This window comes from Malaya genurostris, chromosome 1 (genome assembly GCF_030247185.1).
Source record: "Malaya genurostris strain Urasoe2022 chromosome 1, Malgen_1.1, whole genome shotgun sequence".
In the NCBI taxonomy this organism is placed as follows: Eukaryota; Metazoa; Arthropoda; class Insecta; order Diptera; family Culicidae; genus Malaya; species Malaya genurostris.
Window position 1 is genome coordinate 10,352,662 of NC_080570.1, and position 23,328 is coordinate 10,375,989.

Genomic DNA, 23,328 nt, shown 5'->3' on the forward strand with positions numbered 1-23,328 from the left:
TGAACGGATTCATCTACGTCAAGACAATGGAACTACAACGGCATTGCACCTTCAGTCAATGGCGAATATGAGATTCCGTTCTTCAAGTCTAAACACAGACAAGCAACAACTAGTTCGTCTGTGAGCATGTCTGGTGTTGAACGTTCGCAGAGAGAGTTTCGCTTTAAACAGGAGCGATTGCGTCATCCAGCTGCTGATCGTTTGCATTGGAGAAAAAGAAAACGAAAAATGGACAACGATGGGGAACATTATACAAAATCAGCCGTTCTAATGGCTCTAAATGTTATCTAAAGAACTATTAAGATTACTTCTTTGCAAATCGCAGATAAAAATGATCAGTTTAGTGCAAATCTAGAATAGTTTGGTTAGCTCTGTGCACTTTTCGCTGTGCGAACTTCATTCCATAAAAATTTTCCGAACAGTATTCAATATTGTAGAGAATTCCACAATGTTTATTTGGCCCTTCTGAATGCTAGAAATGAATCTCGTACAGCACTTTAATAGTTTCTTTCAATGAAATATGCAAATCCAAAATCATATAATCGACATCCAAATTATTTATGTTGCTATTTTTGTGGCCGTTACACGGGTAAAAATTCATTGCCGGTACCATGATTAAAAATCATGAAATCATGAATCATGTCTATCATGAACAATAAGTCATGATTTCATGAGCAAAATGATTGGTATCATGAACAACAACACATCTTTTATGAAAATTTTCATGATATCAATAATTTTGCTTATGAAATTTCATGAGAAGGCATGTTTCATGATTTCATGATTAAAAAATCATGGTACCGGTAATAGATTTTTATCCGTGTAGGACCGAACATTTGTGAAAAAAGCTACAAAGAAATCACACAAAAGGAAAGCTCCTAACCAAAATGGCTTTTGTATTAAATCAATCGGCATTGTGAGTAGTTCGAGCGATTGCGTCATCCAGCTGCTAGTTGTTCGCATTGGAAAAAAAGATAACGATGGGGAACATACAAAATATGCCGTTCTAATGGCTCTAAATGTTATCTAAAGAACTATTAGGTTTACTTATCAGTTTAGTGCAAGTCTAGAATAATTACATTAGTTTCGTGCTATTTCTGCAGTGCGAAATTCGCACCAAACGAGTGCAAAAAAGCTATCATTTGGATGCTTCGCGATCGAGCAAAATGTCCGCCGTGTGCAATATCGTAGAGTGTTCCACAATTTGGTCCTTCTGGATGCCGGAAATGAATCCCGTGAAGCGGGGTGGCAAATCTATTTTGCCCCCAGACGCCTGCATCCGTAACAAATTAGTAATCTTCAGGATTCCAAAGCCACTAACGGTCCTTTTCAGGTCCCCAAATGTAACGTAGAGAACTTATTTAGAAAACTGTCTCAAGCTGGAATATCTAAAAATCTCGAATGCTGTCCTAAGTCAATCTCGCAGCAATGTCTCTGGCATTATCTACTCCAAATTTTATACTTCTAGATTCGATCATGTGCTAAAAGACTGTCGCCGTACAATGAATTTGATCCTTAATAAGCTAGTTCGTAAGCCTGAGTGAAACCCACAAACAGACTCCTAATTTTATAAGGAAGATTTTTCATTATTATTTCGATTAAAGTGGTTCGAGACTTTCTGGAAATGGAACCCTGCTAAAATTAGGCTCACTGATCGAAATACACATTTTTTTAATTTTTAGGCTAACTAAAAGGTAGCTTCACAGATAAAAATATTTTGTGAATTTTCATCTAATTTCCTGCACATATTAGGATTAAACATAAAGTTTCTTTACAATTCTGTACGTTTCAATATAATTTAAATTTAATCTAAAACACATTCTACATTGATTCAATACACGAGATCTAACCCGGATTTACCTCATAAGAATCAGGTTCGAAACTGAACCGAAAATCAGTCCAATGGCGTTGAAACTAGGTATAAAACTGGTTTTAAACAAATGGTTTGACAGCAGTTACGGAGGAAACGCTAGGTTAAGTTTGGCAGAAAAGTTGTGTCAGTGTTTTCGACAACACTGGCACCAGAGCTAACAAAAGTCATTTACATTGACTCAAAATAGACGAAAAATTAATGTCACTCTTAGCTTCGCTTGCAAACTATGAGTGCCATGTACAGTCAACGACATAAGCGGAACAGTAGTTTCAAAATTGTCTTCTTTCTTTCATTTTCCCTTTCAGACATTTTCGGTTTTCAGTGAAAATCCCATAGTATGCAGTGTCGATATTCAACCGAAGCTTTGAAAATCGAAAATGACAGAAAAAGGTTTCACAATGACTTTCACCTGTTGGTGCTCGAATTTGTAGTAGTTTTGGTTTCCAAAGATGGGATGTAATTACTTCGATTTGTCATATTTTAGTCACTTTTTTATTGCCAAGCGTCACAGATTTTCAATACATCGATGAAAAAAATGAGAATTGAAATTCTGCTGATGCTCCCTGCAGACGTTTGTTTGGTTTCGTCATGTCATAGGGGAAATAGTGACGTTGGCAATCATACTCTCTCATTTTTTCGATGAGAAACGAAAATGCTTCTTCGTCTCTCTTCGTTTGTTCTGGTGTCGGTCATTTACGATTGATACAGTAAAACATTGAAAATGAGACTGTTAAAATGGTTTCTTTCATTGAGAATGCGTGACAATTTTAAGCTCTGACTGGCACTAAGCTATTTTCCAATGGATATCTCATAAGTAGGGTCATGAAATTATTTACTTTGATTACTCGACTCTGAATCAACGAATTGTGATAAAATCGGATGCAATTTTCTCTTTGTTTTGCCTCTAAAAAGCAGTAGCGCAGAAAAAAAAATTCGAAAACTGTTCAACACTGCTTTTTATCCTACCCTTCAAGTTAATCTAACGAACAGAGACAGCAGATCTCACTCTAACTAATGGTTTTCGTATATGAGATGATTACTGAAGCTGAAATAGTCTTATCTATTATCTGTCAATTTTCCTCATGTCGATAAAAGTAAACTGTAAAACTGTTCAATTCGCCCACCAGGCCCGAATGGGTTAGGTCGCGTGAGCGGATGCACGAGTGTTTCGTCGAAATTCCAGCTTGGAATCTCGTGAATGTTCAGATATCATCGCACTAATCAGCGGGTACAATAAACCAAACCCAGACGAGAGTTGTTGAGCTGAGCGGAACGGGTGTGGTGCGGTGCGGTGTGGAGTTTTAGCCGAAAACGGTAGACAGGCGAGACTCACCTACCCTATTCTCCATGGATACGGGACCGCTAATGGCAGTGCTACCATGATCTCCGTACCACGGTTGCGTTAGCCGTTTGCCCCAAAGTGGAACGCTAATACAAGTAGCACGCAGTCGTTCTTGAACATATGTGTATGTTTTTTTTTTTCTATTTTGTTGTCGAAATGTGCGTAAAATTTGGAAGGAAAAAAACCGAATCGCACAGGAAGTCCATTCTGTGTTCCAGCTCTCGTAGCAAACAAGATAATTATACATTGGTTGATATGGAACTGGCTGCTCGTTTGTCCTATTTGCAGAACATGTGGTGATCAACTTAATCGCTGATGGACGTGACCGCTGCGTTTATAAGATGAGATGAGATCATACCGCTTTGGTGAACAGGTGTCAAACAGTTTAGAAGATGATTGAAAATGTTTTGATTCCTCGCTGTCGCCATTTTCACTGAACCGCGTGATCGACTGTCGAAGCGTCCCACGAAACAAGCGGCGCAAGGTGGCAAAAGCTCCAACTCCACCTTCGCTGTCCGGCTGACTTATATGGGAGCAAATTTTTCACCTTTAAGTCCCTGGTTGCAAACCGAAGCCCTTCACTAACTACTGTATTTAACCATTTTCATAATACACGTTTACTTTATAAGGCTGCTGTTGCTACCTTGCGGACTCCCCATCGGTGATCTCGGTTGATCTTTGCCTCGTTCGTACTGTGTCCGTTTTGTGTTTTACCTTCGTATTCGACGAGTCACGTCACGCGAAACTTGGCAAAATCCGTGCGCGAACAAAAAAAAATACCACGGCCATGTCTTCGTTGTTTTCGTTGTCGTCGTTGTCGGACTCACATTCCTATGCTATGTGCAGTGTTCAACTTTCGCGAAAACGTGCTTAAGAACACACATCGACCTGGAACAGTACAGGGCAATTCTCGGGTAAAGATCTCCAGCTCGGATAGGGCGCATTCATAAGTCTGCTGCCGGTTAGTTCCCGGTCTGTAGAAACCGTATCTGTGTCGACGGTGGTGCACGGAGGGTTTCAAGCCAACCGACCAGAGCTCTACACGATTATCCTCTTTGGCTTCAATTCAGTTGCGGCTGCTTTTTACAGTTCCTCTCCCCTTCCTTTCTCACAAACGTCTATCCGTCATCGAATCAAGCGGTTGATTGGATAATTTTTGCAAACTCTTGTTCTCGCTCTCTATTCTCTATGCTCCTCTTCGTTCGTTTGCCGTTTTTTTTAGTATTGACGGTTTGAAGGTGTGAGAGAAAGAGCGAGGTGCAGTGCGGCTTCAACGAGCATATGAAAAATTCCTGGGAACCGGTAATTAAATACATGCTTTTTGGCTCCGCGGTTCCGCTCCTGCTCCGTGTTGTCCCCAGATCCCTTACGCTCGCGGTAGCGCTTTACAGTTCTAAACCCCCACTGGCTTGGAGCTCTAACCCCACGAAACTTTACATCGCCAACGCCTCACTCAGCGATCGCGTCCTACCAGCAGCAGCGAGGGAGAGAGTAGCTAAGCTGCATAATTATGTGGTCAATATGCAAATCACGTTCCACGGCATTTTATCGCTTGACCACGGTTCTGCTGCCCATTGTGACCGCATCTCCGAGACCGAAACCGGTAGGATCCGTCCAAATGTTGAAAAGTGCGAATGTCGACACCCCTCTGTCACCCATCCTCCCGCCTTTTTATGCTTTTTGTCTTCTTTTCAAACAACAACAACAACAACAAAAGAGAAACCCGAACTTCGTGATGTTTGATTGATACTTCTTGAAGAGGGCAACGAAGATCGCTCGGTTACGCTTAGTCATCGAAAAACGCCAAGACTGGTCAATAACGAGTTTGTGATTAAGAGGTATACGCGTCCGATCGTTTCGACACGATGCTCTCTGTGCTGCGCCCTTGTTTCCCACCGAGAAGGTAAAGAAGGTATTCGAGTATGTATAGAAGTTTTCGCAAATCGACCAGTCATCAAAATATTGGATTCTGCGAATCGAGCCGTTCGAAGCAGGCAAAAATGCTACGACCACCGGTCATTAACTACAACTTGTAAGAATGTTTGAAGTCATTGGAGTTAATAACAAACCATCGAAATGTTACGTTCTCTCGCATTACGGCCGATTGACGTAACGAAACAGGATCCTGAAAACACCACCTTAAATATGTTACTCTCAACTTTCTGCTAAACAACGTCCATGCTTCGGGCATTTGTAACAAAATAGCATGTTTAGAAAGTCTCCTAAAATGATTAGTAAAATAAGTAGACATACTATAATTAAGCCAATTACCACCATCCATCCATCCAGTCACCTTCAATGTTTCTGTCGCTGCTGACAGGGGAGATATCAGTTGAGCAGAGTTCCCTCTTGCATTTTATTGTACATTATCACGCTCGCCACAGAACATCCATGAATGTCGTACCATATGTATGATGTGGCACATTTTTATTTTTGGAGATATGATACTAGAAAGAGGGTAATGACTAAACGTGTATGGCTTTTTCATTGCGACAAAAATAAAAACACGCATTCATATACTTCTAGCTGCAACTTAGATCAGTTTTTTTACATTTTTCTGCTTCTATAATGTAATAGTTCAGTAGCCAATTCATGGATTTGTTTATTTTTTTGCTGTCTCCCATAGGCCAAGGAGAGTGGTCAGGTTTCAGGTCGTAAATATTGTTCATAGTAACCAACGTGACGACAGCATTTTTGTTCCATGTCATAGCAATATGTTTAGCAATTTATGATAACAATGAATAACCCAAACTAAGTTATATAACTATACGTATCGTCTTCGACTCGTCAGTGCAAAACTGTTTAGGTTGAACTATTATGCCACCTATCAGTTCAACATAAATTGCTAAGCAGAAAAAAAATTATTACTTCTCTTACTTTTTATTTTTTTAAGCTGAAGTTCTATCTCCATCCTGAGGTCTCAGACCAAACCGCTAGATGACACAAAATGAAATTTTTTTTGGATAAATGATTATCACAGAGAAAAAAATTATGACGCGTGTTTGCCCTTCTCGTGCTTGGATGATAGTTTCGTCAAGGCAGGTTTGACAAATTGGGAGCCGGTTCATTCATTCTAGTTTGCAAGATGTTTAAGCCAGTGCGCAATATGCACGTTATTTCGGTTGGTTCAGGTTCAGATTTAAGCTTCAAAATCCAAGTCTGAAACCCAGATCGAGAGTCCAAAACAAGCACCAAGTCCTGACTTCAGGTCCCGAAATGAGATCCAGAATCCAGGTCTATAATTCAATTTCAGGCCTAGCATTCAAATCCTGAATCCAGGCCCAGAACTCAGCCTTAGAATCCAACTTCAGAATCCTGGTTTCAGAAACCAACTCCAGAATACAGGTACAAAACTCAGTTCCAGAATCAAGGTCCGGATCAAAATTTGATTTTCAGAATCCAGGTCCCGAATTAAGGTCCAGAATCCTGGTTCAGAATTCAGGCCTTGAGTTCAGAATCCATGATAAAAATATCTCTTTCTAAAATACAGGTCGAGATGCTCAGATATCAAGTCCAGAATCTAAGTCTATCATTGAATTTCATTCCTTAGAATTCATATTCTGAATCAAGGTCCAAAGTCCAGCTTCAGAATCCAGTTTTAGAATCCAACTCCAGCATCCTGGTTCAGAAACCAAATTTAGTTTCAGAAAACAATCCCAGAAGACAGGCCCAAATCTCAGTTCCAGAATCAAGATCCAGATCAAAAATTCATTTTCAGAATCTTGGTTCTGAATTCAGGCCTTGAGTCCAGAACCGACGTTGAAAAATATCTCGCTCTGAAATACAGGTCGAGATGCTCAGATGTCAGGTCCAAAATCTAAGTCTATCATTGAATTTTATTCTTAGAATTCAGATTCTGAATCAATATCCAAAGTCCAGCTTCAGAATCCAGTTTTGAAATCCAACTTCAGAATCCAACTCCAGTATCTAGCTCCAGAAATTTGGTCATAAACTCTGGACCAGAATCCAAGTATAGCTCTAAAATTCAAGAAATACAGGGAACTTGGATATAGTTCCAGAAGAAAGTCAAGTCAAGTCCAGACTGCAGATCCCAAATTCAGTTTCAAAATCCAGGGCCAAAACTCAGTTTCAGAGTCCGGGTCCCGAAATCCTGGTTCAGAACTCAGGCCTTGAGTCCAGAATGCAGGTCGAGAGCACAGAAACTAAGCTCGAAAATCAGGTCCAGAATTCAGCTCCAGAAAACAAGTATAGCTCCAAAATTCAAGAGATCCAGGGAACCTGGATGTAGTTTCAAAAAGAAGTCAAGTCCAGAGTGCAGGTCCCGAATTCAGTTCTAGAATCCAGATCCAGAATTCAGATCAAGAATCCAGATCCAAAACTCACTTCTAGAATCCAGATCCCTAACCAAGGTCCAAAATTCAGGTCCAGTAGTTTGGCATAAAATCCAAGTCCATAATAAGAAATCAGATTCTGAATCCAGACTAAAAATTCAGTTCTAGAATTCAGGTTCAGACCACTGGCCCAAAATTTAGGCTCAGAGTCCATTGTTCAAATTCATAATCCGGATCCAAAATCTCGGTCCAGAATTCAGGTCTAGACATAGGATCCAGACGTCAGCTCCAGAATTTAGTTCTATAATCCCGAAGTTCAGTTGTAGAATCCAGACCCTGAGTCTGGTTCAGAATTCAGACCCTGAGTCAAGAAAAAAAGTTTGAAAAAATTTTGTTTGATAAAAAAAATCTACTTCAGAATTAGGGTCGAGAGTACAGAATCCAATCCCAGGAATCATGTCGAGAATCCAGGCCCAGAATCTCGAATCCAAACCCAGATTCTGAATTCAGCTCGAGAATTCAGTTCCAGAACCCTAAGCTATTGACCCAGAGCTAGGATCCAGAATTTAGATCCAGCATTCAAAACCAAAATATTGGTCCAAAATCCAGATGTAGAAATCAGATCCAAAAACCAGGCCCAGAATTTAGTTCCAGATTCCCAAAATTCATTTCCAGAATCCAGATTCCGAATTAAGGTGTAGAATCTTGGCTCAGAACTCAGGTTCTGAGTCCAGGATCCATAGTAGAAAAGCACACACATTAGAATACAGGTCGAGAGTCTAGAATCCAGGCTCAGAATTCGGATCCAGAGTTCAGGCCCAGAATACAGTTCCAGAATCCAGGTTCAGACTACTGACCGAGACTTAGGATCCAGAAGGTGTAGAGCCCAGCGTTCAAATCCATAATCCAGATCCAAAATCTTGGTCCAGAATCCTGATCCTGAATCCAGTTTCAGAATCCAACTTTAAAAATGAGATCTTGAATTTAGTACAAGAATCATTGTTCAGGTCCATGGCAAACGTCCAAGTGTGGCGTCTAGGTCCATAATCAAGGTCAAAAATTAAGTTCCCGGATCAAAGACCGGAGAAAAATTTTAATTCCAGAATCCAGGTCAAAAATTAAGGCTAGGAATTCTTGTTTAGAATGCAGGTCCTCAGTCCAGAATCCATATTAAAAGAATCCCACTCCAGAACACAGGTCGAGAAGCTCAGAAATCAGGTCTAGATTCTGAATCCAGTTCAGAACTTAATTCCAGATTTCAGAAGAAGGTCCAGAATACAGTTCCAGTATCCAGGTTCAGACTACTGGCCCAGAGTTTGGTTCCAGGGTTTCCGGTTCAGAGTCTCTCGTTGAAATCCCTAATCCAGATTCAAAACCTTGGTTCAGAATTCAGTTTCAGAATCCTCCAATTCAAGATTCAGGTCAGAACTCAAGTCCAAGATCCAGGTCCAGAATTCAGGTCCATAATGCAGGCGTAGCATTCAGTTCAAGAATCTAGGTCTAGAATTCTGTTTCAGACTCCAAGTCTAGAGTCCAAGAAACCAGGTCTAAAATTCAGGATCCCGAATCTAAGTGCAGAATCTAGTTCCAAAATTCAAGAGTTCCAGGGAACTTAGTTAAATAAAAGTCAATTCCAGATTGCAGCTTGCGAGTTCAGTTCCAGAATCCAGGTCCTGAATCTAGGTCCAAAATTCAGTAGCATAATCCAGGTCCCAAATCAAGGTTCATATCCTGAGTCCATAATCCAGATTCAGATTCATTGTTAAAAAATACCGCTTCAGAATGCAGGTCGAGAACACAGAAACCAAGCTCAGAAATCAGGTCCAGAATCTAGGTTCAGAATCCAGTTCCAGAATTCAATTCCAGAATACAGATACAGAATTAAAGTTAAATTCCACACTTCAGGTCCAGAAGTTAATTACGGAGTCCAGGTTCAGAATCCAATTTCAGAATCCAACTCCAGAAACCAGGTTTAGGCTACTGGCTCAGAATTTCGGCCCAGAGTCCAGCCTTAAAATCCTTAAAATGGATCAGAATACAAGTCCAGGTCCAGCATTCAGTTCCAGAATCCAGGCCCGAAATCAAGATTCAGGGCAGAACTGAGTTTCAGGATCTAGGACCAGAATGCAGGTCTGAAATCTAGGTCCGAAATTCAGCTTCAGAAATCCTTACCCGAATCCAATTCCAAAATCCCGGTCTAGACGCAGCATTCAGTTTTAGAATCTAGGTCTAACAATCTGTTCCAGAATCCATGTCTAGAATCTAGATCCAGAAAACAGGGCCAAAATTTAGGACCAAAATCCGAGTGCTAGTTCCAGTAGTTCAGAAAACCTGGATTTAGATCAAGAATAAAGTCAAGTCCAGATTGCAGGTGCGTGTTCAGTTCCAGAATCCAGGCCCAGAGTTCAAGTCTAGAATCCAGGGCCAAAGTTGTGGTCTAGGTGCGAAATTCAGATTCAAATGAAATCTTGTATGGTCTCGCCGACTGCTGTTGAATTTTATGCGTTTCCAATTTTCGGTTCCAGAGCTACATAAGGGTAAGTGTGTATCATTTCTTATTGATTATTTTTTTACGGTTGTATGAAAGATACGCAGCTGAAATTTTGCACAGTCATTAGACATCGTTTTTTTGTAATTGTAACGTTTTTTTGCTGGAGATATTGTTACATTAGTAAAGCAGCATGTTATGTTGTGGCATTATGATGTTTAAGTTCTTCTCCTTTTCCCTTCACACAAGAAACAAGCATATTCGTGTAAGAAAAAAACTAATTTGGACGACTATTTCAAATATTCTACGTAATTTATGGGCGTACCCGTGCTGCCAGATAAGCAAGATTTTACTGCAAATCATGCTACATGCAGGTAGTGCGCAAAGTAGTTAACCATGAACACCTCTTCCAGCATGTAGTATGTCCATTGCATATTATTTATTTCCTGCACCGGAGATGATCGTGACAAACTAGTTTATCGAGTGATCTCTTTACTGCACTGATACTGATGGTACTTCTCACACAATGAATGCTAACCAGTGTTTGCCGGTTCAAACTGGTTTAGTCAACAACCTGAACTATTTAAAATTTGTAGTTTTAAGTAACTAGTTTTCAAAATGCGTCATTGAAAAGGAGTTCCCATTCGAGAAAGTTCGGGCATCCCTGGTCGTGGAAAGACGATCAAACCGATCATCACCAACCAGTCAGTCAGTGTGTTAACCAGCAGCGAAGACATTCACTGTTCGCTGTTAATTGCGTTAACAATCGATATTCATATTGGCCCCGGACCCGGACGGGTGACAAATGCAATTAGCGCCCGACTGACACTGCCGCTTCTGCTACACTTTAAATTAAAACCGCATATAACCTTTAGTGTCCACCCGAATTAGCACTTTCAACAACTTCTAACAACAACGGTTTTCCATTCGTTGCTAGTGTTGAAGAGGTTATGTAATTTGTGTATTTGTCTATTCGAGAATCCAAACCACAATTCGGTTGATGCTACAAATTGGAGAAATATGTCAAATACGGAATAAAAGTAATTCTGAATAATTTTACTTGAATCAACTTAATCATGTAAACACCGAACCAAGCATGCAAATGGAGCACGTGACAAAAAAGTGATTGTCACGGGTGAAATTTTTCAGCTTTCAGCAGCTGCAGTGAGATCAGCACGAGGCTACAATTTTCGGTCAGATGTCAAATTACCTCGCATCCGAGTAGGCCGCTGCAAGAAAGAAGCATTTTAATTTTCACCGTTGCCGCTGACTTGTTGCAACAGATAATTTCGGTTTTTTTGGTGTTGTTATTGGTGTTCATCAGCCGGTCGAAGAAAGTGGTATTTTCCGGCACACAGCCAGTTTTACTAATTACCATAATTTCGCCCCAAAAGAACCAGCTGCAGATGTTCGAAATAATGTGCCGTCAGCGAACGACCCATCCGTCTGTGGTGCGCTGCCGTCTGTTGATTTATGACGATGAAATTGTGGTATTCGCGGCATCTCCGGAGCGTGGACCTACGACGATGAATTGTGCGTAGCGCGAGTGGCTGCTGTACCACTTGCGTCCTTCTCTACCTTCTGCTCTCCACGCACATCAGCCGGGGATCGGACCGAAACCGTACAAACGTGTTATCGCATGTTTACGCCTTTTGCCACACAACATCAACAATGATACAAAATATCTGTCTGCCTGCCTGTAGAAAAACCCGTCCGCCCAGTTGCCTGTGGCATGGTGCGGGTCCCGCCGTACACTACGATGGAGCCTAGTTCCCCTACAGTGGTAACACTAGTAGCCGCGATACCCAGAAGCCAAGCCTCAGCTGCCAGAAACAACCAATTTAACCAGGCTACGGTTGCTACTTTTGCTGCTGCTGCTGCTGAATCACAGAAGCAATCTCGATTCAACGCGAACCCGGCGGAGCCGGCCGGGGGAGGACGCAGCCTAAGTCAGAGTAAAGATCACGCGGTCGGCCGCAGACTGGTTCTCCGATGGTCATTCTGAAATGGCGATCAGCACCTATATAGATAGGGTCTGTACGGTGGCCGCAAGGAAAGGAAAGAAAGGTGGCAGAAAGGAGGTTCTCGGTGAATTTATTACCGAGCAAACTGGTTTATTAGGCGTGTACCATGGCCAAAGAACGAACGACTGAACGGGCTGTGCCTTGTTGTATCGACAGGGGCACAGGCCGAACGCTGGAAGTTAGAATGATGAAGGTAGAAACAAAAAAAGCATTCCCATAGTTCTTCGGGCTTACGGCTGGAAACTTCGTGTGACACTGGTGAAAAATGATGGTTGATTATTTTGAGAACCTTATTTATTGGTCTTCCAAGTTTTGCTTCTCTCGGTTTCTCCTAGACACTAAAAACCAAACAAAAATAAAAAGTCCGGAGCTCGCTGGGAAAGAAGCCGTACGAATTCCAGGTCACGGAACCTCGGACTCGCCACAGCCGATCGCGTCTCGCCACACACAACCGCACCGGCGAACAACTCAATCGAAGTCAATGGCCGTTATCGGGACTGCGTTTCCACTCTGCCTGGTTGCTGAGCGCGAGGATGTCCAGGCCACAAAACCAGCTCCGATGAAAGCCGCGTTCCAAGCGCTAAGAGGTAATCTTCTGAAATCGCACTCTCGAAACGGATCACTCATTCCTATACCTCCCCCGGGTACCTACTATACCTGCTTACTTTACGCACGATCTGTAAGCTATACACTCACTTATTCGGATACTGAAACCAGGAAAGTGAATCCATGCTCCGGTGGTATCACATTCGCAGCGGATTACCGTGGATCACGCGAGAGTGAGGCAGTGGTTTTTCTCGATCTTGGAAACGTACTCTTCGAATGTTGTTGTTGTTATTATTGTTCGGTCACTTCATTCCATCCATACGAAAGGCTGGAATGGATATCTCGACCATCGTCGTCGTCCCGTGCGAGCGGTGCGGTTGGTTGGGAAGATCGATTGCATGACATGGCGAAATCCGTGCTCGCAATTGAACAGCACGGTGCAGCTTTCCTTAAAAGGATGAGTGAGTGAGTGGAAGAATGGTGTGCTGTTCAAGCAACAATGTTGCTTGTTTGGTGTTGAATGTGAAGCGAAGAACAAGCTCGGAGAAAAATACACTGAAGCATAAAACATCGCTAATCGGTTCGCATACTGACTGCCTTACACATGGGATCCATATGATGATGCACCTAGCGTTAACTGCAGAAGCAGAAACTGAAAGCTCTCTTTGCGTCTTGAAACATGTATTTTGTTCAACAGACCAGATAAAATTTATTTCATTCTGGAAACTGAACCTGCCTGAGATACACGATAGACCAAAAACTTAGTTTGTGACCGGGCCAAGTACATTTCTAACAAGAAATACCGTTACTCGAATTCAATTGGTATAGCCTCGACGGTCTGGTATGAAGACTGTACTCTAAAAATATGTAAGAGCCAAAAATGATCATGCGTAGCAGTTCAACATGAGCTGCTACGTACTGATGAGTCTAAGTCGAAACTTAAAAAAATCACTAACAGTTAAATTTAAATTTAACATACCTTATGATAAAAAAAAGAACCGGAATTTTCATTTTAAAATTTCCGCGCTTGTCCAATCGGTAAACTTTCATTCTCTCAACGTTGGCAACACTTTTATACACATTATGTCAAATTTTGACGCATATCGTACGATTAGTTTTTGTTTGGCGTGTATACAAAGAAGTTGAAAAATTTTCGTGTGGCGATTTTTATAATGGATGAATATTTAGAACAACGTGCGTGAATCAAATTTTGTGTTGCAAATGGATTTAAGTGTTCCGAAACGTTGAAAATGTTAGAAAAGGCCTTTGGTGAATCGTGTCTAGGAAAAACACTGATGTTTTGGGTTTGAAACGCGTCGCTTCTCGGCTGGTGCCAAAAAAGCTGAATTTCATTCAAAAACAGTGTCGTGTTGATGTGGCCAAAGAGATGATTTTTGGCCAAAAACTCAACCAATATCATCAACCAAGCACCATACTCTCCAGATATGGCCCCGTGTGACTTTTTCCTCTTCCCCAGACTCAAATTGCCATTGCGGGGAACGCGTTTTGAGACCATAGAGACCATAAAAGAGAATTCGCTGCGTGAACTAAAGGCCATACCTTCGGTGGCCTATAAAACTTGTATGAGAAATTGGATCAAGCGTTGGCATGCATGTATTGGCGCAGGAAGAGAGTACTTTGAAGGCAATAATAAAGAAATTTATTAAAAATTGAAATTTTGCGTTTTTTAATAAAATTCCGGTTCTTTTTTGATCGTAAGGTTATAAGGCTAATATAGCTATGGTTGTGCAAAGTTTACTCATTCAAACTCCTCTCCTAGGCTAAATGCCCGCACCCGCAACCCTGTTTTCTAGAGCTTACCTACCGTAATTGCCCAGAATTTTTCTATTGGGAAAAGTTCTGACGAATTCGACGGATTTCAAACAAAACATCGTTGACTTCGTAGCAGTCACGCATCACCGGTTCCACGTAATAGCACGAGGCTAAATCCACCCAAAACAAAGTGTTACCTCTGTGGGACTAGAAACAGGACAGCAGATACTTCTTCAAGCATTATTCTTCATATATTTGGCTGTTGCATGTACCACCAGTCTTTGTTCACGGCTTGTTGAGTTTGTCGTATTTTGGTGAATGCCCGCACCTTAGGCTTAACCATCAAATCCAGTGCAACACTTGCACACTTTCATCCACTTGAAAACCTTCCCGTTTCTTTCGAATCTTATCCTTCATAAGCTCCCAGAGAATTTCTGTTGGGTGAAGCTAGAGAAAATTTGGCGAAACTGTGGCATTATTGACTTTTTAGCACTCCGTCACCGGTTTCGCATAAATACACGATCCCAAATACAACCGAAACGCATTGTCGCTTTTACCCATCATAATCGCCCAGAATGTTTCTATTGGAAAAAGTTCTGGCGAATTTGACGGTTTTGTCTCCTTCAGAACAAAACGTCGTTGGCTTCGCCACATTCACAATCACCAGTTTCACGTAATAGCTTGAGGCTAAATCCACCCAAAACAATATGTCACCTTTGTGGGACCAGAAGAAGGACAGTAGGTGCTTCTGTAAGCATTATTATTCATATATTTGGCCGTTGATTGTGCCACCGGCCTTTTTGCACGGCTTGCTGAATTTGTCGCATTTTGGTGAAAGCCCGCACATTGGACTTGACCATCAAATTCAGTGCAACACTTGCACACTTTCATCCACTTGAAAATCTTCCCGTTTTTTCGGCTACAGTTTCATCCACTTTTTCTTCAAACGCTTGTCGGTTTGAAAACCTCCCCGATTTTTCGGATCTTACCCTTCATAAGCTCCCTAAGTATTTCTATTGGGTGAAGTTAGGGCGAGTTTGATGAATTTTCTTCCAGGTAAAACTCTGGCATAGTTGACTTCGCAGCACTGTATCACCGCTTTCGCATAAAGGCACAATGCCAAACACAACCAAAACGCAGTGTCGCTTTTTCCAATCAGATTCGCTCAGAACTTTTCTATTGGAAATAGCTCTGGCGAATTTGTCTCCTTCAGAACAAAACATCGTTGACTTCGTTGCAGTCACGCATCATCGTTTTCACGTAATAGCACGAGGCTAAATACACCCAAAATTAAATGTCAGCAGGTGCTTCTTCCTCATGCTAGCTGAATTTGTTGAGCCCACAGAAACATTTGTCGCATGCTACATCAAGTACTTCTAGAATATATTTTTCGACCGACTTCTTCCTCAACTTATCCGGTGCATCCTCGTTGCGCTTGCTGACGAAGATCTTTGCTCCAAACCGGAGTAGGGCCGTCCGCTTTTTGAGTCTACTTACAATCTTGGGAAAACAGCCATTGCTGCAAAATGCAAAAGCATGTTTTTCCGTTACTGCTAGATGAGTCTTCGAGAGAAAAACATAAATTTATTTAGAAAAAATTTACAAACAAACAGGAATTCCTCTTCTGAATTTCCGCTCAACGACAGCGAAGAAAACTGCTTTTGCGTTTTGCTACAACGGTTGTTTTCCTAAAATCGTAAATTGCTCCTTAATGTACGTCTCGTAGTTCACAATGATGCATTTTGGCTGCAGCGCACACCCGCGATACAGCTTTCTGTCACGGAATTAGACCACCGTATTCTTTTCACTCATCTTTTTGAGCAAGTATATTTCGTTGACAAATCTAAATTTCGGGGGATGGTCGTAAGAAGAAATTATTGAAATTGGCAATAAAAACTTCTTATCTGGCTGGCGATTTGCGACTGTGGTGAGACAAGCGCTACCTTCGTCACATCCGGATCAATCAACGGTGCAATTTATACGAAAAAGTGCTAAAAGAAGTTTCATTTTGCCACTTATAAGCAAGCACAACTCTAATTTTAGCGTGTTCTAACATCTCGCCACTACGTTCGAAAAGTGTCGAAGTGATACCGAACCAAAGCAGTTGATTTTATGCCAAAATAGCTTCATCCAATTGATGAAAAAAACGATTAGTGATTACGAAGACACATCCGAAAACGACAAAAACAAAGCGGGAGGTGAACAATGCTTTGGTAAAATCAACAAAAACAATGGGAAAATAGATTGCACAAAATTTAATGGGGGAAGTCGTAAATAAGTTCTCATTTCCAGTTTGGTTCTTTTGTCATGATCGATTTGTTTATCATTTTCCTACAGACATTTGACCTTCCTTATCTTCCAAAGTCATTTTTGCACAGCTGTTTGTTCTTTTTATATCATCGAGATAAAAATTTGATATCATAGCTTACGTACAACAACAACACCAGCGAAACACGAATGACTCAGATTTAACCGCAAAACACGCAAAGCACTTCCCGGACGTGTCGCTATCAGTTTTCTTCCGTTTGGGAAACTTGGCGGGACCGGATTGAGTCGGTTGTGTGTGCCTGTGTGTGCGTGCGTTTGAGTCCTACCAACTGGTGTCGAGCGAAAGTACTAGAATGAAGTGCTGTAAAAGTCGCATAAACATAAAGAACATGAATTCGCCAACAGAAGGGGAACTTGATTTTTCGCATTTGGTCGGAACATACTTCGAAAAAAAAAACAACTGGCTTCATGTCACATGCACTGGAGTCCAGTGCAATTGATATCGGATAAGCACGGTGACAATATGTGAGAAAAGAACAGGTTTAATTGAAATGAAATCAGTTTTTGATTTTCTGACAAATTTCCCGTCATTTCGACCGAGACATCAGAACAAACTTTGATGTAATTCTTGAATTTTGTTATTCATGTTGAATAGAATTACGTCTATTGCTAGCGGTAGAAGTTGAACTGTTCGACAAAAACAACAACAAAAATTAGCAAAGACCGTGTCCACTAAATACAAATGTTTACTGGTTATCTCATCTTGCGATAACTTTTTTTTTTAACTGGAAATTTCAGTAACATCAATGACTGTGCCTTGAATAATCTTACTTTTTTAACTCTACGAGGGAATAAAAAAATCAGATTGCATGTCACATTGCATCGTCACGATGAGTGTATGAGGATACAAAACCACAAACGTAAAGCCACATAGACAGTCTGATTCACATGTTCAAAAATTCACTATAATCTACCAGATGATACCGACTTTTTAAGATTAACAACAGCGCTTTTCAGCCTTATCTAATCTGGTAAGAATTTCTTTAAATAAATATGAATTTCTTCGAATAAGTACTACTACTAGAAATACGTGTTCATCAATTGATAAGAATTCCCGAAATAGGGACGCTAGTGCGATGGTCGACTTTCAAAATTTTAAAATTACAAAATAATGTTGAGCAAACCCTGCTTCACTTGATATGTCATAAATCATTTCTAATTTGGGTTATGGATCTGGAATCTGGATCATTGATAAAACGGAGCTATAGTGTAATAATATACCGTACATATTTTTTAAACGGTGTGTTTTATGAAGGTTATATAAATGTCAACAACTCAACAACAGCCATGTCAGTTTAGTTAAGACATTCCGGTGAATTTCGAATTTCCAAAGTTGATTCCTGTACCAAGCAATGATTTTTATAACCATCAAAGGCGGCCGGTACAAAAGAGTCGCTGAAACTCATACACTGTGAGAAAAGCACTTAGAAGTTTTATAAGCTTAGAACTTATTAACCAAGTTAAAACCATTTTCGCTAAATGTAAGAGATTTTCATGAACAGTTGTATGATTTTCTTGATATTTATCTAAGCAATACTTGCTTTTCGCTTCAATTTTTTTTCCGCTGTGTTGTGATGTGAAAATGATATCACTTTTTCGATACTTCCGGAATCTGAAACGAAGATCCGGTACACCCAAAATCAATGTATTTGGTCATCAACTAACTAAATCTGTACATTCCAAGAATTATACGGCTATTTGTATGTATTTGATGGAATTTTCTCCGCGTCATGTATAACAACACGTCCCTGAAAATGAAACTTTTATACCTATCAGTGTGTAATTCCGGAACCGGAAGTCGTATTCGGATGAAAATTGGTAGGATTTTATGGGGTTGTTGGGTTCTCATTTGAAACCACGATTGTGAAAATTGGATGAGCGGTCTCTGAAAAAATCGATGAAACGTTTCTAGTTTATATTGCTTATTTTACCCCTTAACCCCCGAACCAGTAATCGGATCCAGATGAAATTAAATAGCAACCTATAAAACTACAAGACCATTTCTTTACACATTTTACTCCGTTACTCCCGAACCGGAAATCCGATCCAGGTAAAATCCAGCAGCAAATGATGGGACCAAGAGACCTTTCATTTGAATCTAAGTTTGTGAAAATCGGTCCAGCCATCTCCGAGAAAATCGAGGGCACATTTTTGTTACATGCAAACATTCAGACACACACAGACATTTACTCAGTTCGTTGAGCTGAGTCGAATGGTCTATGATATCGGGCCTTCCGGGCATCGGTAAAAAGTCGGTTTTCACAATGATTGCATAACCTTTCTATATAAGAAAGGCAAAAACCTCAGATCTGTTTTCAGGAATCAGAACAAATTGGTTCAGGTGGCAAGTTTCCGCAATTATCTGCAGATTTGTGCCTTGCCATATCGTGTCATCATTTTCCTGATGGGAAGGGAATGATAAAAGAAACATGGAAAGCAATTGTGAGGTAGGCGAGGTGAGAAAATAGCACAAAACAAAAAGGAACAAATCTTTCTGCACCTCAAAAAGGTTGCTGAACGATCTGCAGGTGCAAAAATGCACATTTAATAGAGCCGACCAACCTACTGCTCTACGAAATTAGTGATAACCCCTAAATAATGGCAGTCTACTGGTTATACAATAATCCTGCGCACTTACGGGTCGACTGCGAAGTCTGTTGAAACAAAAGGTCAAGTTTCGCATGGGAATGTAGTACCCTGATTTTGCTCTGCTATTTTATGTTTTTCTGAATACTTATCGATTTTAATGTTGTTGAAGACGTTTATGAAGGGTAGATTGTAGATGTAGATTTTGCACAAGCTTCGACAGTAGATGTTTTGTTTAGGATTTCTTCTGTGACCATCCGTGGTGAGCATTTTGTTCAAAATATTAACAAATAATCAGCTGATCATCATAGACGATCAGCGTTTTTCGTTGCACTCGTGTATCTTGACCGAAGACCACGTAAGAAGAAAATAACTTATCTCAGCGCATATGCAACACAAATTTATTATCCCGAATAGCGAAAGAAAATGTTCATAATTCGTTTTCGACGGAAAGTATCTCTTCATATTGCGTCATACTTCATAGAATATAACTCCAGAAAGCGTGCAGAAGAAGATAATGTTCGTGGACACTGAAATTATGTGATGCATGTTGACATGCTCGATACTATCTACGTTATTTATTTAAGTAGCGAATCAAATAGTTTATGATGCGTGCTAAGCAAAGAACTGTATGGATATCAGACTCACTTACTCTTCATCATTTCGACGAAACTCATTTTACTGCTAGCGAATTCACTGAAAACTACTTCGCCTTATCATACATAATTTTAGCGATTTGGTTCGGTGCATCCAGAGCGGTGCTAACTTAGAATCAAGCTTTAGACAAAGCAGACAAAACGAATAAACCTAGACAGATGTGGTTTCCCTTTCGCTGTGGCCCGTATTTTCGACGAACGGCCATGATCTGATGCGCCAAATACTTTGCACGTAGATCTAGATGTAGAATTTTGTTTTTTCAAACGGACTTTTAGATGAATGGTTTTCGGCAAAATGACTCGCTGCCATTTCTCGAAATATTGAGAGGTTTGCCTACACTACCTCCATTTTTCGAATCCGATAATTTCAAAAATCCGAAACCATTCCGAATAAATGGAAATTGAACTCTTAGGTTTGAAATTTTCACAGTTAATTTCTGGATGGCTTCAAATGTATTTGAAATATACAAATGAACTTGATTGATAAGACTCTAAGGTGAGGATAGATTCAAAAGTTAGAACAAAAAATATTAGAAGATAAATTTTGGTTCAATTTTAAAATTTTAAAATGGATATTCTGTGTACAATCTAAAACAAATACTATATATGTCTAACCAACTGTTTCTCGTTGAATATAGATGTAAGTAAATTGAATCGATGACGTCTCTTCATCATAATAAATTCCAGAAAAAAACAAAATACAAAAAAATCAAATTACAGTAGCACAAACTTCAGAGCTGGACGGAACAACGATCATCGCGGACATTGTTTTCTGTACGCACGCATAGACAAATGACACCAACATCTGAATTAGCTGCACGAGTAGTGTAGTCAAATCGTAGTACGACCTGTCATTTTAGGAATATAAGCGATCGGACTTTACCTTTCGAATATACTACGTAAGTAACGATTTACGGCGATTTAACTGTTTCTTGAAGCAAATTGAAAAAAAAACTTGAAAATTTTGACACCAATTCGGATTTCTTTGTCAAGTTTAACATAATTTCGTTAGATGCAAGTAATAATGAAACTCGAGACTGGCTTATCTTCCAAGCATGCAATTTTTTGGTTTTATTTTGTCACCATCGATCGATGTCGTCCGCAAAGAGTAGATGTACGTGAGAATTATTATTGGTTCCGTCACTTTGAACCGGTGCACGTCTTATTGCACATTCCGGGCCATCTAGCGTCACAAATTTATCGAAAGTGTCTATCGGATGCCTCATGTCTAATGGGATGCTTCTAAAAGGCAGTCTAAATGCATTTCTTACATACATTCAACCTTATGAATGGACTAGCAAAAAAAACACATTTGTGATAAGGTTCATACCATGGTGAAACACTGATTACCAGGAAATGTCAAGTTTTCGGGAAGAAAAATGATATCAGTTCTTCGCGACGTCCCGACTAGAAAGTAGAACATCGGCTGTCGGTATGTCGAATGACACATCATAGCCAACTGAGTTTTAAAGTTATCCGATTTTCTTCCTACGAACGACTGATACCTTAATACAGTGCTAAAATGTACTCACAACTGTGGTGCTAAAAATTTGTTTTTCTTCCAATTCACAGTCTCGTCTTTTTTTCAGATTTTTCTTCCATTTATCGAATCCATCCTAGCTTAAGAAAATTTTACTTCGTATAGGAAATAAGAGCTCGGCTCTAATCTTGCCCTCGTGCTCCGTCCGAAGTATCCATCATCACACACAGAGTCAAAGTCAAATCAAAAACGTTACTGACTGACACAGATAGCATGCCTCTTCTAGGTTAGGTACAACACGTTCGTATGCAGCGGCAGAGAAGAAGGCAAAAAAAGCGAGCAAATATAAAGTACAACAAAAAACAATGAATCATTTATCTTATCACAACAAACGGAAGACTTACTACACATACGTATCTGTTCCGTGCATGTCAGCTATCACATCAAAAGCCAAGAGACCTACTGATGAAAGCAGACGAGTTAGCCGTAGTGAGGGAAGAAAAAGAAAAACATTCAACAACTCGACCTGCTAGAGTAGTAGTAGGCCGTTGCATTTTCCGCCTGTGTTCGATGGGTTTTCACCTTTGGCACTTTTCCTCCACATCATTAGTGAAATTCCAGTACTGCGCTGAAGATGCGTGAAGAAGGTACATTACGGTAAACTCCCATCCTGCTCAGTATCAGTAGTAGTAGGCTAGGCGCAGTTGGCTATTTTTGATTGCCGAAACAAACAAAAAAGAAAATAAAGCGAACAAAAAAAAACACTTCAACAATCCGAGTGAGAAGAAAGTTTTCGTATGTTCTTCCATTGCCCGGCCAAACGAACCTTCGAAAAGCTGTTTTAGAGAATAAATGGAAAAGCTATTTACTGACTGATCCGGCTTAGACGCGTGTGTATTCTGATGTGCCCGTAGAGAAAAGTGGTGGAATAATCGCGATTACCAACGGTTCCCCCGCGCACTTCGGGAACAGTAAGGAGTGCAGTGACGTTACATCGATGGTCTTACAGGTGCCGACGGTTACGTCTGTCGGCTATCAATCGCCAGTACCGATTGCGATGAGTAATTTTACGGACGCTATTTGCAAGTTTCGGTGCCCACTACTGCGCGCATTTCGGATGCTCGGTAGCCGCCGGCGGTTAGTGAAGAAAAGTGTGAACAAAATCCGCCTGCAGGGGCTGCTTCCAGTGGTCAGACTGTGAATAACGACTGTGTGTGTTTTTTTGTTGTTTGTTTATTGCTCTGTTTTTAAATTTTGGCTGACAGCTAGCCGACAAGTGAATGTGAAAGTATGACTTTCTATGTGCAACTGGATCGCGATAGTGTACAACTCCGTAAAAGGTAACTGTCAAACTTGTGGTTGTCGTGGTGACGGCTATAAAAGGGGCTGTCTTCGATGCTTGCAAGATGATCCATTTTTTTTGTCACATAGACCAAAGAGATTTGAAGGTGCAGAACTTTTTTCTTGTCAGTTGTAATTTTGGGAAAAATCTGTTAAGTGTTACCAACCCCGAAAGAAACGTCAATCTGATTTAGAACAATTACCTACAATCTCTAATTGCGTAAAGATCACGACTACTTGATTCACGATTTACGTTTTGCAAACAATACACACTTAAAATATTTTATCTACTTCAATACTAATTTTTACCGGAAAAGTTTCGTAAAAAATCGTTTACCGAACAAGTTTATAAGCAAAAAATAGCAGAACAGTCAAGATTACGGAATATTTCAGTGAAACTAACGTTGCCAGGTCGTTTTATCAAAAACCCTAAATCTTACTTAAATGAGAACGAGCGAGGTCCATTTTTTAAATCGATACGATTCGATGGAATGGTTTTCGTACTTAAAAAAAAAGAACTTAATTTCTAATTTAGAAACCACTTTTCCGAGGCCCTTCATTTAACAGATAACTCATGAACAAATTCAGTATCTTTGTTG

The 23,328-nt window shown here is 40.3% G+C and overlaps 1 protein-coding gene across 4 annotated transcripts in view; it reads left to right on the top strand.

Annotated features, from left to right (window-relative positions):
* Positions 1-23,328, top strand: part of LOC131432179 (dedicator of cytokinesis protein 3) — a 91,798-nt gene that overhangs the window by 42,837 nt on the left and 25,633 nt on the right. The window contains exon 1 of one of the 4 annotated variants that reach the window (XM_058598328.1): positions 21,919-22,728. The exons of the other annotated variants lie outside the window; for them this stretch is intronic. Coding sequence (XP_058454311.1) covers positions 22,679-22,728 — 50 coding nt within the window. The 5' untranslated portion in view covers positions 21,919-22,678. Of the gene's footprint in view, positions 1-21,918; positions 22,729-23,328 lie in introns of those variants that run through there. 4 annotated transcript variants of the gene reach the window in all.